Here is a 15,352-nt window from a genome sequence, read left to right on the forward strand (position 1 = left end):
AAACATGAGTTTTACCTTAAGAAAAACAATACAATAAAATTTAGATCATATTTTGCCAAAAGAACAATAAAAGTATATAGTTAGAGTCCCAAATAAGTGTAAAAAATACACTTATCAAACCCTCAAACTTAAACATTTGTTTGTCATCAAATAAAAATATAACCTAAATAATAACAAACATACAAGCATGCAAAAATATTTGGTTGGACATTTTAACTTTTTACCATAGAATTCGAGATCACCGTATTAAATCTATAAATTGCTTCAAAGTCACAATACCAAACAAATATCCACTCTTCTAATGCAAAATCGATGTGTGTGTGTGAAAAATTAAGTAGACATTAATGATTTCACAAGTTGTTTCAATTTTCGACCCTATATGGTCAAATATATCCTTTCATCTCTCATAAGATTCACACACCCCTAAATTTATTCTTTTTCACTATTTTCCCAGCGTATGATCTAAGGTTGAATTTTTCATTACTATCCTTACCCTCTCTAGTTCAGGTGGACATCACTGGTTGCAAATCAATACATCAATGAACAAGGATTCTCAATTAATTTGATTGCTTCGATCGTCAAGACTCAATTAGGCTAATGATCTTTAATCGAAAGTTAAATTTTCTCGAATAAGTGTTAGGACTTAACAAGGTATTTAGTGCTTCTGTTTTTTTCCATGCACTTGCTTTTTCTGATTTTTAAGAGTTTTTTTTCTCTCTCTATTAAGCTTTCTAGATGACCCATGTAGCAGACTTTAGGCCGATAACTCCCAAATCAGATAACTTTAAGGCATTAAATTTTAAGATATCCTTACATGCTTAATAACCCGAGTCAAAAAGGCTTCAAAGAGAACAATTTTATTTTTTTCTCAAGTACAACTTCATCTCTTTCATCTTTCATCCTCCTACATTTTAAGCACTGGTTGCACTTCTTTCTTTCATCTTTCATCCTCCACATGATCAAGTTTTCATTGTTATCCCTACCAACAATTCCACCTACATTTGGCCGGTCTTTGTAACTCTCCCAGTGATCAACTCGTTGGCAATCCTCAAAATATGATGGTTGCTTGATTGGATTCTCCATGGTGAAGCTTTGTTGCTTATCCTCCACCCTCAGGACTATCTCGTTTGTATCAAAATCAAGTAATGCCCGACTTGTTGATAGGAATGGCCTTCCTAGTATTATTGGAATTTGGGATGCCTCTTCTATGTCTAGAATGTGAAGTTAGCTGGAAAAATAAATCCTCCCATCTTGATGAGAATGTCCTCGACTATTCCATAGGGATGTTTCAATGTTCGGTCCGCCAGCTGAAGGATGATAGAAGCTGCCTTGGGATCTCCCAATCCCAATTTCCTGTAAAGAGGCAAAGGAATTAAGTTAATACTTGCTCCTGAATCAATTAAACAATTAATACCTTGTAAGTTTCCTATGGAGAAAGGTAGAGTGAAACCCCCTGGATCTTTATGTTTGGGAGGGATCCTGTGCTGGATGATCACGCTGTACCCTTCAGGTAGTATTATTGTTTCATGCTCGGGCATCTTCCTCTTTTTAGTCAGCATCTCCTTCAAAAACTTAGAATAGCTTAAGATTTGAAGGATAACGTCAATGAATGTGATGTTGACATGCAACTTTTTGAGGATTTTCAGGAATTTCATAGCTTGCTTCTCCAATTTGGTCTTCTGTAACGTTTGAGGAAAAGGGACCAGAGGTTTCAGTGAAGTGCCAGGAACATTTGCCTTAAGCTGTGGATTGTCTGAAACTGTTTGTTGGTCCTTTTCTATTGCTTCTCCAGATTGCTTCATTGGTTCCTTATCCTTAGTAGGCATTTGAGTTCTCTTTGTCTGCTTCCTCTTTACAGTGATTTCTGGCAATTGAACACCACTCCTAGTAGTGATGGCTTGAACCTGCTTTGCTGTTGGCTAGCGTTGAAGTCTTTGAGAAAATGGAATGGGTAGCACATAAGCTTTGACAAGGGTGGTGGATGTGGTAGATGGAAGCTCAATAGTTGCATAATTTACAGCCTCAGCTGCTAATACCTACTCCCGTGGGTTCTTTTCTATGTCATTCGACAAAGTACTCTGTGGTCTGTTGGCTAATGCAGCTGCTATCTGTCCCACCTAATTTTCTAGGTTATGTATGGAAGCCTATTGATTCTACATTACTGTTTCAATCTTGGTGATGTACGTGACCAGTAGATCTTCCAAGGATTGCCTCTTACCTTGCTGTTGCTGAATTACTGGTGGATTGCCCTTCATCTGATTTATTTGATCTGGATTATCCACTCACGAATAGTTGGGATGCTTCTTCAAACCCGGATGGTAGTTGTATGGGTAAGATCCATTTTACCTCTAATAGTTCTGCGCATAATTGACCTCTGCTGACTGACCTATGTGAGTAGAAGCCAAAGGACAACTTGAAGTGATGTGATCTGTCCCCACAACCTGCGCATACCGGAGCTGGATGTTGTACCATGTGCACAAATTGATTTAAAGTATCAAGCTTCTTTGTTATTGCTTCCATCTGCGCTGCCAATGCTGTCACTGCGTCCACATTATGCAATCCAGATATTTTTCTCGGAGCTTTCCTATCTGTTAGCCAGTTGGCCTGATTCTCAGCAATCCTCTCAAATAAATTATGTGCATCATCCACCTCGATAGTCAAAATTGATCCACCCGCAAAAGCATCAACTATATTGCGAAATTCAACGCGCGGTCCATTATAGAATAGATATATTTGTGCTAGTTTAGGAACATCAAGATTTGGGCATTTCCTAAACGCATTTTTGAACCTGTCCCATGCTTCCGGATATGTCTCATGATCCTTCTGTCTGAAAAGATATACTTCGTTTTCTGATTTGGTGGACTCGAGATGGTGGGAAGAATTTCATGGTAAATTTTTGTACCATGTCATTCCACTATACGATGCTTCAAGGGGGTTGTGACATCATCCATATTTTCGCACCCTCCTTCAAAGTGTGAGGGAATAAATGCATTCAGAATGCATCTTGTGGCATCCCCTCATGGCTAATGACATCACAAAGCATGGTAAAAGCTTGAATATGTTCGTGTGGATTTTTCGTAGCTTTCCCGCTGAACCTGATGTCTTGATGATTCTGGAAAAGATTTATGACATCTGGTCAGATGTGAAAGTTTGCTTGTCCAAACGGTGGATAGACAATAGAAGGTTGAATCGGTGCAGGTTCTGGATTCACATAATCTCTAACCAATATAGACTGAGCTGGAGGTGGTTGCTGAACCTGAAGTGTTGCATTCTGCAGTGAATTTTGAATTTGATCTTAATTCTCAGCCATTACCCTCATTCTTCTTAGTTCTCTTAGCGTTGTTTAAAGGTCCTTTCGATTTCGAGATCTAGTAAAAGCCTTAAGAGTAAATAAGAAGAAATTAGGTATCACAATTAAAGCCTAAAATAACAAAAATAATAATAATAAAAAATTCAAATCCAATGTAAACTAATAAACTCAAACTAAAACTTTATTCCCCGGCAACGGCGCCAAAAACTTGTTTGTGTGATACCCGCAATCGTACGGGATCGTTGACAAGTAATAAAAAGTGAGTTAAGAGTTATCGTCCCACAGAGAATAAATTTAATTCAAGTTTACTAGTTTCGTATTGAATTCTAGTTATGAAAACAAAATAAATATTTTGATTTGATTTAAACTAAATTAATCTAAGAAAGCAATGAAAATGGGGTTTTATCTAATTATGGAGGATTGTATTGGATTTCGATTCCGCCTATTGTTATTTATTTCAATTCTTGACTCGTAATCTAATTTCTTTCACGAGTACTTGACAATCGATAACACTAATATGTTAAATGTTCTTTTCCAAGATACACCAACCTATGATTAACATGACCCGATCTTATTTCTAATCCGAATTCATATGAAAATCATGCATTTAATTTAAGTTATCAATATGATTGCATGTATGATAGATATTATTCCTAATCCTAACTATACATGTTAAATTTACCGCGTTCTAGACTCGTTGTAAGTATTCCTACACTACAACAAGCAAGTAACTATTCAATTGATGGCCAAACAATTCAATAGTGCAATGAGAATGCAAAATTAATAAAGTAACACACGAATTAAACTAAATACTTGTCTTGAATTAAAATAAATAAATAATAGGGTTCATTTCATCCAATACAAAGGAGGAATTAGCCTAGCATATTGTTGCAATTAAACGCATAAAAAAAGAACGAGATCACCGAGAAATAGACGAAACGTAATTAATTCCAATGGTTGTGTGTCGTCTCTATTTTTCTCTAATTTCTGAAGGCAGCCTCTTTTCCTGTTTCGTAATGCGTGTGTCATGTATATCTTCTTTCTTCAAGAGCAGTCGCACACTTTTATATTCCAATTCCAGATTCCAAAGCTGCCTTGTGCGCGCGTAATATATATGTAAAATTCAGCAGCCCAATGTTTTTATCTCCCAACAGTTGCTGATTCTTTTCAAATCTCAGCCGGCTATGTATATATAATTAAGCACCCGGTAGTTCCTTCTCTTCTCCGCTTGCTGTGTTAATATATGCAATTTATTCCCAGCCTCCACCAATCTGTCGATTTCTATTGTATCTAATATCTTCAATTCAGTCCTCTCTATGCCGGCTTATGTGTATATAGTTCAGCAGTAGGCATAATTCTTCTCTTCTCTTTGTGTTTGCAGCCGACAATGTTTATTTTATCTATTCCCCAGGCTACCCTCTTTTGCTTTGGTTTTCTGTATGTATATGTATATAATTTTGTCTCCCAAAGCTCCTCCAATTGTCGTCCAATTGCGTGAGATATATATTCTATTTCAGCCCTGGCAATCTCCCCCCGTTTTTATGCCAGAATGTGTCTATATATATATAATTGGCCCCCAACCAGAATCTTTGACTTAAAAAGGGACTCCCAATTGCTATTAAATTTCTTGTCCAATACATGCTTCTGTCGCGTCCAAGTCCACTTTATTGAGTCTAATGCCAATTAAATTGTAGGCCCATTTAGTAGAATATTTTTCTCCAACTTTTGCTTCTTTTATTGAATTCATCATTCAAACACGAGTTTTATCTAAGAAAATTAATACAATAAAATTTAGATCATATTTTGCCAAAAGAACAATAAAATTATAGTTTAGAGCCCCCATTAAGTGTAGAAAATACACTTATCAGTTTTTATTTTGCGTTATCTTCGTGGTACTTCGTTTTAGAATCTTTTGTTTCTCTCAACCTCCTTTTTAGTACTCCGTGCCTACTTTGATACTGATTCGGCCAGTAATCCCACTAATCGTTAATCCACTACTGGTTTATGTATATTTTTGGGTGATTTCCTTATCTCTCAGAAGAGTAAGAAGCAGATTGTTGTTTTTCGTTCCTCTATTGCAGTAGAGTATCGTGCTATGCCATGCACTACCACTGAGATTGTGTGGTTGAGTTAATTACTTGCAAACATGGGTTTATGTATATTTTTCTGTGATTTCCTTATCTCTCAGAAGAGTAAGAAGCTGACTATTGTTTTTCGTTCCTCTATTGTGGTAGAGTATTGTGCCATGCCATGCATTACCACTGAGATTGTGTGGTTGTGTTGGTTACTTGCAAACATAGGTATTCTGCATCCTCTCCAATCCTTATGTATTGTGATGATAAAAGTGATATTCAAATCTCTTACAAGTCTGTATTCCGAGTGCACGAAGCATATTGAGATTGACTATCATCTGATTCGCCATCATTTGCAGACTGACATCATTTCTTTACCATTTGTTTATTCATCGTTACAACTTTCTGACTTCTTCATGAAATCTCATCCAATTCACTGCTTTCGCTTCTTGCTTGACAAACTATAGCTGCTTCTTGCTATAGCATCATGAGTTTGAGGCTAGAAGTCAGACATATATAATATGTTAGCCATATATAATATCAATACATATTATTTAGATTTCCTTTTTGTTTATTTTTCTTGTAATATATAAATTTAGGTATTTTCATTAGAAACCTAATTTTTGGTGACTCAATATTGGTTCAAGATAGTTAATATTGTTTGAGAGCCCAAGAACAACTAACCAAGAGGGGGGTGAATTGGTTATTTGAAACTTTTTCGAAAATAAACGCAAATTTAACCAAATAACTATGAATAAATAAGACAACACAAAAATAATAAGAGGAAGGGAAAAGAGAGTGCAAACGATGTAATAAGGAGGTTCGATCCAATCACGATCTACGTCCCCCATTACCAAGCTCTCCGTCACAAGCAAGGCATTTTTCACTATCTTTGATTGATTTATGGTGCAATCCAACCCTTACAATGCTTTCGATGACTTACAACTAAGGAGCACCGATCTTTTTACATGTTGAGCTTTTCGAGACCTCAACACAACCCACAATTTAATGAACAAGAAAATCAAAGTTACAATTGAAAAGTTTCTCTCTTAACAAATGATATGAACACAACGAAATATTCAGAGAGAATTAGACACAACACTTCAATAAATCACAAAGAATATAGCTCAAGTGTTGTGTTAAAAACTTTTATTGAGATATATGATTTTTCAAAAAGTTACTCACTCAAAAAGTTTTTCAACAAAGACATATTTTGATCTATTAAAGATTGAAAAACAAGGTAGATAAGATCAATAAATAACTCTCTTTAATACTCTAGAATTCTTACTTTAAAGGAGGTATAAAGATAGGTATTTATAGCCATCAATCAGGAGATCCGGACAAGTGATTTAGACGTTCGCTTGGTATCCGGACGGGTAACTAGCCGTTTGCCAAACGGTAAAAAATTCGACCATTGAACACCACATCCGGACGTCCAGAAGACCCCATCTGGACGTTCGGATGGGTAATTGTTTTGCTCATCGAATTTTTCCTTTTTCGTGAAAAATGTTCTTAAGTACTTGTAGGGTTTTCTTATATAATTCATATAGATAAGTAATTTCATAAAGATTTAATTGTGAAAATCAAATTACTTATCTTTTAAAAATAATTTTTATCCAAGTAAAGTTTGTCATGATAATTCTCGTGCATAAAAATTGTTTGAGCTATAATTGATACAAAAAATTAAAGTGTTTTACCTCTACATTTGAGTATAGAAATGCATTTATAGCTAATGTTTTCAATTTCTTCATCCAATACGATTTTGTGCGTGAAAGCTCGATTTTCATTTCCTCGTTCGTAAATTTTCAATCTTGCTTGTGTGTTTGTCGTTTTGTGTCAAGGTTGCATGATTCTTGATCTAGATCTTTCGTGTCATAAATTTGTAATAATCACTATCAATCTGAATTTGATAGAATTAAACGCAATTTGTTTGTGATAATCAAAACAAGAAGTTAACCATTAGGTCAACATTGTTAACAATCCTTGTTCCTAAACTTGGTACTAATTTGATATCTATTATTAGATCAAACTATTGATGATTTTCGGTTCCTTCTTTTCTCACAATGGTTGTCTTTATTTAGATTCGCTTGAAAGAGATTTTTTTAATATATATATTTTTTAAATTATTTCCAAACACATGTATTTTTTTTAAAATGTTTTCTAACTTACAAAAAAAAAAAAAAAAAAATTCTCCCCAAACAAAATACTCGAATTGACACCCTGGAATATGGTGTGTTTCACATGTTGGAATTATTCTAAAAAGTTTTGCGCATATATCCTAAATAGATGATGGATAGAGTTGAAAAGGCAAATTTTATTGTCTCACTGAACGTATTTAATCATGCATCTAATAATCTAACTATTAAGAAATTAGACTATAATAATAGATGACGTAAATTTTATTTTATTTTCATGTTCAAGAATTTTTTCTATGTGTAATGTGTAAGGCCTATGTCATTGCTAGGAATGGGTAAGGTGTGATTCAAACACATGATCTATATTATACCATATTAAATCAACTCGTTCAGAAGTTTAAATTTTTAAATGGAACAAAGATTTACATATATATATTTTCGTACTTTATCATTAACATACTACTTCACCAGCACGCTTGCTAAATTTTTTTACTCGAGATATGACACATGAAATTTTATAAACATGTGATTGCATAATAAGAAAAAAATCATTTAGCTACTATGATACTTTATCTATTCAAATCGCTCCCGGGCATAACTTAGTGGTACAAAGGATATGAGTGAGGTAGTCTCAGCCTTACTGACAGCTGCAGTGTGAGGGTTCGATTCTTGAGATATGGAATTGAACTCTTTATGGGCACTAGTGTACGGGCAAGTTCTTGTTCTCTGACCTGATGGGGCACATCCCGCGATTTACGTCCCTTACGATGCTGTAGAGACGGGACAGTGGGGTCCTCAAGATTGGGGTTCAACCTTTTTTTTTTAGAACTTTATCTATTCAAATCATCTAATTTTTGTAAAGGTAAATTCATTTAAATAATTTATTTTCTTGTGCTTTATATTCAATGTAGCAATGCATTTTGAAAAGAATATAAGTCTTCGAGATATTTTCATAGGTTATGTAAGACTTTTCTCTATTTCTTCCAATTTGGGTTACAATTAGTCTCGACATTTATTATGCTTTCAAGTTACAATAAATGTACCCTCATTTTGTAGAAATGAAAATGGATGGAATAATATATTTTAGAAAAATGAGTGATTAAAAAAAAAGATTTTTTTTTTATTTCCGTGTAATATTATTTTATATAAGGTCCGAAAGTGTAGACAATCAGGGAGACTTCTACCACATTAGGGGCCCGAGTCAACACGCAAACTCAGAGAGTCAAGTTAGGTTGGTTTGAGAAGACTGGATTTTGATGATGCATTGAAAATCAAACCAAAGCGCCCGATGAATAACAAAAGGTCGTATTCATGTCTGGTTTGATTTTAATTTTGGAAGTGCTTACTAATTTATTTATTCATTTCCCTTTCACAACTTGTCAGACAACTTCTCTTGTCAAAGTGGGAGTGGCCCACGCTAACATAGAAGTCAACATTAGAGTTACAACCACCAACTTTTTTTGGCAATGGATTAGGTACATTTAGTGCTTGCTTATTAAGAGCGTGGTTGATGATACAGTCTTTTTTTGTTAGGATTAAAATTAATTTTTTAGTATAATTTGATAAAAATAGGTAAAATATGTGATTGAAAAATTGTGAATTACATAAAATATATAATTAAAATTATTTATTAATTTTTACTTAAATTAAAATTTAGATTTTAAACCCTATCAAATAAATGCTAAGTACGAAAAAGAAATTAAAATCATGTTTATATTGTTTAGTTCGACCAAACTTTTAACCTATTGTATTCTTAGCGTTTGAGTAACGAAATAAGAGTATCTCAAGGGACACTTTATTAATAAAGAGCATTTTATGCGTAATAGAATTTATTTCTAAAATTAGAAAGTAAAACTTCAATGATCAATCAATTTAAGGCTTTGTTTGAGTCCCATTAATTTCTTGTAGTGAATCATGAAATAGTAAATTGATGAAAAATGTATGGTTAAAAAAGAATGCAAATCTTTTTATTTGCGTGTAATAAAGTTTTTAATGAAAAATGTGTGGTTGAAAATGAACACTGTTGAAAAAAGAAGGGGAAAAATGGGGCTGAATGTGGTTTGAATAATTTAATAAGAGTTCGTTTCATTGCAAAGATGGAATTTGGGTGGAAAGAAAACAAATTTCAAAAATTGAATTGTCTAAAAATTATTTTCCTAGGAATTGTAAATTATTGTGTTTGATTGGTATAATTTTTCACGCGAAAAATGTTGAAATGAAAGTATTTTGTGGTGTTCGTTTAACTTTGTTTTACATGAAATTTGTCAATTAAAGGGATAGAATTTACTGGTATTGGGAATGAAATTTGTTTCCATTGCAAAAAATAATAATAATAATAATAATCTATCTTTTGGTATTCGTTTGACTTTGTTTTACATGAAAATTGTCAATTAAAGTGATAGAATTTTTTACAATAATTTTTAAAATTTATTTCCATTGCAAAAAAATAAAAAAATTGCTATAATAACCGGGAAAACGAATTCTCACCAATATGGTGAGAATTCGAATTCAAAAAAAAGATCGAAAATGCTGATATGGCGGTCAAAAGTGGAAAACCCAATTTCTTGAAAAATTTTGTCAATCAAACAAGCCAAAAGTGAAAGTTAGAATTCTTTTTCCACTTTCCTAGAAAATAAAGGGCTATCAAACAGCTCCTAAGTAGAATATTGAAATATGTAGTTTATTGAATGCAATGATTGTAAATTAAGAGTAGAGAGTGAGTTTCTCTTTAAAAGTATCTTTAAGAAATTTTTCAAAAACAAAATGTTTTTTTTAAAGAGTTATTGCATAAAAATACTCAATTTCTATTTCTAATTTACTATGGTATTTGGAATATGTATATCTTTAGTTTTAATTTCTTTTACCTATTTGTTTGAAAATATAAACCACACAAAATATTGAACAAAAATGATAGAAGCATCATTTTTAATTTTTCAAATTGAGCATTAGTGTTAAAAAATTCAATGATTGATACATATCAAGCATTAGGGCTGGACAAAACTTCTAAATCAAACAGACCAAACTGATTTGAACTGAATCAAATAATTCTTCTTAAGTTAAATACTTGAACGAGTATTTGAATAGAAAATCGGCAAATTTGGTTCAATTTACAGTTTTAGATCTAGAATCGAAGAATCAAATAATAACCAAATCTCCCAAATCTTTTTAATTTATTTATTTTAAATAAGTTAAATTATTTTATCTTTTTAAAATAAATTTGCTAACTATTTAATTTAGCTCAAACTCAAAAATATGATTTTCCTTTTTTTTTTAATTTTCAATGCAAGTCCAATTTAATCAAATTAATCTAAGTATTACTCAAATATGTTATTCTATCATTATGGATAAATCGAATTGATGATCGACAATACCTCTCTTAATTATTGTGAGCTTGCTATTTTCCTCTTCATGTGATTTTAACAATCAAATCTATAAAGAACTTAGCAAAGAGAAACGTAGAAGACACATAAGATTAAACTACGTTATTTTGTAAGAGTTAAGATTGAAAATGTCATTAGTAAAATTAATGTAACTTCATAAATATTAGAAAATTTTAATTATAGTATGGAATCTAGAAATCGAATGGAACCAAATCAAACAGAATGGAACTTAAACGAACTTGAACGGTTCCATAATTAAACTTGGACCTGACGATTTCACTTACTAAATACCTAAAAATTTTGAGTTTAATTTGAAAAAAAAATAAATAAATAAATAAATAAAAGGAGGAAAATTATTTGAGAACTTAGAAAGAAAAAAGAAGAAGAAGAAGAAGAAGAAGAAGAAAAAAGTAATCAAAGATTTTTCAATCGACTATACAAAGTATTTTCTATATTCTAGTCAATTTATCAGTATTTTTAACTAAAATATTAAGAACCCAAGAAAATCCAAACAAAATATTAAAACCAAAATAAATTACATCAAAGAGAATCAACGACTTTAAGCACATACATAGCCTCAATGAATTTACATGAAAGAGAATCAACGACTTTAAGCATACACATAGCCATCGTAGCAATGACTTTAAGCATAGTCACAAATGAATAAAAAAATATTTACTTAGTTTGGATAAATACGTGCCTTGAAATACGTGAAAGAGAAATATCCCTTTTCTTTATTTATTAAATCTTTATTTTGTTTCAACGAATGTTAAAAGAAAAAAAAAAGGAAAGGAAAATCATTTGAGAACTAAAAAACAAATAGCAAATAACAGTAATCCAGTAAATTTTACAATCGGCTAAACAGTATTTTCTATATTCCAGACAATTGATCAGTATTATTAACTTAAAAAACGCTTTAATTGGTCAATAGACAGAATCAACGAAGAAGAGTCAACGCCATTGCCAGTACTTACCTCAAATATAAAATACATGAATAAAGTCACGAATTTTCGTATAAAATATGAATAAAATAAAAGCTGGGTCCAACAATGAACGCGTATAATACAATCTGTACGAGGCCCATAATAAACTAAAACACGCAGTTCCCAGTTCTTACTTTGAATTTTCTCTCTCTCATCAATACTTGTCTTCATCGTCAAATAAAAGAGAACGGTGTTCAGTTGTGAACCCCATTAGGCAGAAAATTAAAGTTGATGGGTGTTCTTGACAACAAATGAGCAATCTATTGTATCCATGGATTTTCTTGGTGACCCTTTTCCAAATCTTATCAAGCACAAATACTGTCTTGGCTTCTGGTCAATGTCTTGATGATCAACGGGCATTGTTGATTCAATTGAAGAACACTGTCACATTCAACAGGACAATTTCGATCAAGCTGGTGACCTGGAATCAGTCTGAGGATTGTTGCATCTGGAAGGGGATTGCCTGCGATAGATCAGGGCATGTGACCGGTTTGGAACTGGATAACGAATCGATTTCTGGTGGAATTGAAAATTCGAATAGTCTTTTTGGATTTCAGTATCTACAGAGGCTGAATTTGGCTTTTAACAGATTCAACAACATTCAGATTCCAAGCGTGATTTATAATCATGTGAATTTGACATACTTGAACTTGTCAAATGCTGGTTTCGTTGGACAGATTCCAATTGGGGTTTCGAACATGACGAGATTGGTTACTATGGATCTCTCTACCCAATTCCCTGGGATTCAGCAACTGAAACTTGAGAATCCAAACCTGACAACGCTTGTTCAGAATCTTAAAGAGCTTCAAGGACTTTATCTTGATGGTGTTAATATATCAGCTCCCGGGAATGATTGGTGCCAGGCTTTGTCTTCGTCTTTACCAAATTTAAGCAAATTGAGCTTGTCTAGATGTCATCTTTCGGGCCCAATAGATTCTTCCTTCTCACAGCTTCATCTTCTATCAGTTCTCCGCCTTGACAACAACGATCTGTCCACAACAATCCCAGAGTTCTTTGCAAATTTCACAAGATTGACAAGCTTAAGCCTCAGCTCTTGCTCTTTGCAAGGATTCTTTCCGGATAAAATCTTCCAGGTACCCACTCTACAGAATCTGGATTTGTCAAATAATGAGTTACTCAACGGCAATCTGCCCCAATTTCCTCAGCGTGGATCTTTTAGAAGAATCATTCTTAGCTACACTAACTTCTCAGGTCCAATGCCTGATTCCATTGGCAAGCTTGTAATGTTGTCTAGTATTGATCTGTCCCATTGCAATTTCAGCGGACAACTTCCGTCCACGATGACATATCTCACAGAACTAATTTACTTGGACTTATCATTTAACAATCTCACTGGTTTTGTTCCACTGTTCAATATGTCCCAGAAACTTACCTATATAGACCTCTCTCATAATGGTCTAAACGGTTCACTTTCTTCCAGGCATTTTGAGGGACTTAATGATCTTGTATATATGAACTTAGGGTATAATTCACTCAGTGGAAACATCCCCTCTGTTCTGTTTGTGCTCCCATCGCTGCAGAAACTCCGACTGTCTAACAATCAATTTGGTGGCCAAGTCAATGAATCTTCGACTATGGTCTTCTCTCAATTGGATACACTTGATTTAAGTAGTAATCTTCTACGAGGGCCAATTCCCCAATTTTTCTTTGAACTTCGAAAACTTAATGTTCTCATACTTTCTTCAAATTTCCTTAACGGCACTCTACAGATGGCAAATATCCATAACCTCCAAAACCTCACGAGACTGGAGCTTGCTCACAACCGCTTGTCAATCAATACAAGCAATAGTTCTTCGAGCTCATATTCGTTTCAACAGCTAACCAGGTTAAACTTAGCTTCCTGCAACCTACAAAGTTTTCCTGACTTGAGGAACCAATCAAAAATGTCATTTTTAGACCTTTCAGACAACCAAATTAAGGGGGAAATACCTAATTGGATTTGGGAAGTTGGACGTGGAAGCCTTGTTCATTTAAATCTTTCTCACAATCTCCTGCGAGATCTGCAAACACCTTATAACATTTCCAGTCTTTTGATTTTAGACATTCATAGCAACCAGCTCCGAGGTGATCTGCCAATCCCTCCGCCATCAGCTATCTATATAGATTACTCCGGGAATAATTTCAATAGCTCCATTCCGGCTGATATTGGCAACAGTGTTTCGAATTCTTTTTTCTTCTCTCTTTCAAATAATAGTCTAACGGGATCCATACCTGAATCCATATGCAATGCTAGATACCTTCAAGTTCTTGACTTTTCCATCAATTCCCTGAGCGGCAGAATACCGAACTGTCTACTATCAAGTAATATTCAGACTCTTGGGGTACTGAATCTAGGAAGAAACATCCTCAGCGGCACCATTCCTAATACATTTTCTCCCAGTTGTGGTCTAAGAACTCTAGACTTCAGTAGGAATAATTTATCAGGACAGATTCCAGGATCCCTAGCCAACTGCAAATTGTTAGAAGTCGTGAGTATTGGAAACAACAACATTGAAGACAAATTTCCATGCATGTTGAAAAATTCATCCAACTTACGTGTCCTAGTTCTGCGATCCAACAAATTCCATGGAGGTATTCGGTGTTTTCCTGGGGCAAGTAACAGCTGGCGAAATCTTCAAATCATTGATATTGCTTCTAACAATTTCAGTGGAAATTTATACCCAAAATGCTTCTTAAGTTGGAGAGGAATGATGCTCGGCAATGATGGTGAATTTGATCACAACCACCTGAGGTTTGACTTTCTGAATCTGAGCAACTTTTACTATCAGGACACTGTGACAGCAACCATTAAAGGGTTAGAACTGGAGTTTGTGAAAATTCTCAGAGTTCTTACTGTCCTTGATTTCTCAAGCAATAATTTTCAAGGAGAGATACCAGACACTGTTGGGAATCTAAGTTCTCTTTACATTCTCAACTTTTCAAATAATGCTCTCATGGGCCAAATCCCGAAATCAATTGGATATCTCAGACAGCTTGGATCACTAGACCTCTCAAAGAATCAGCTAACTGGAGTAATACCGGAAGAGCTCACAAGTCTAACATTCCTTTCATTCTTGAATCTGTCCTGCAATAAGTTGTTTGGGAAGATCCCCCAGGGTCGTCAGTTTCAGACTTTTTCAGAAGTCTCCTATGAAGGAAATACGGGACTTTGTGGGTTGCCTTTGAATAAAAGCTGCAAAGACAACACCTTAGCACCAAATTCAGCTCCTATCTTGGCAAGTATAGATTTTGATTGGCAGTTTGTATTCACGGGTTTGGGATTTGGGGTTGGAGCAGCAATTGTCATCGCACCTTTTGCATTTGTCAAGAAATGGAGGGAACAATGCAACAAGCACCTGGAACGACTTATAAAGCTCATTTTTCCAAGCTATGGATTCAGTTATGTCAGGTATGATGGGAAGGTCGAGGCCGCAGAGGAAATTGAAGACGAGACAACTGATGAGGAGGAGGA

The 15,352-nt window shown here is 34.1% G+C and overlaps 2 protein-coding genes across 2 annotated transcripts; one reads left to right on the top strand and one right to left on the bottom strand.

Annotated features, from left to right (window-relative positions):
- Positions 1-1,211: 1,211 nt before the first annotated feature.
- On the bottom strand, positions 1,212-2,910 carry LOC111404422. The gene is made up of 4 exons (XM_023033232.1): positions 2,903-2,910; positions 2,347-2,788; positions 2,163-2,255; positions 1,212-1,919 (listed from the first exon to the last, which is right to left on the bottom strand). The coding sequence occupies exons 1-4, from the start codon at positions 2,908-2,910 to the stop codon at positions 1,212-1,214; spliced, it is 1,251 nt and encodes a 416-aa protein (XP_022889000.1).
- Positions 2,911-11,982: 9,072 nt separating this feature from the next.
- LOC111404423 (receptor-like protein 12) lies at positions 11,983-15,350 on the top strand (the record flags this gene model as incomplete). Its single annotated transcript, XM_023033233.1, has 1 exon — positions 11,983-15,350. A coding segment is annotated over exon 1 (3,219 nt), but the record flags the coding sequence as incomplete, so codon positions are not given.
- Between the last annotated feature and the right edge of the window lie 2 nt (positions 15,351-15,352).

This window comes from Olea europaea, chromosome 11 (genome assembly GCF_002742605.1).
Source record: "Olea europaea var. sylvestris chromosome 11, O_europaea_v1, whole genome shotgun sequence".
Classification (NCBI taxonomy): Eukaryota; Viridiplantae; Streptophyta; class Magnoliopsida; order Lamiales; family Oleaceae; genus Olea; species Olea europaea.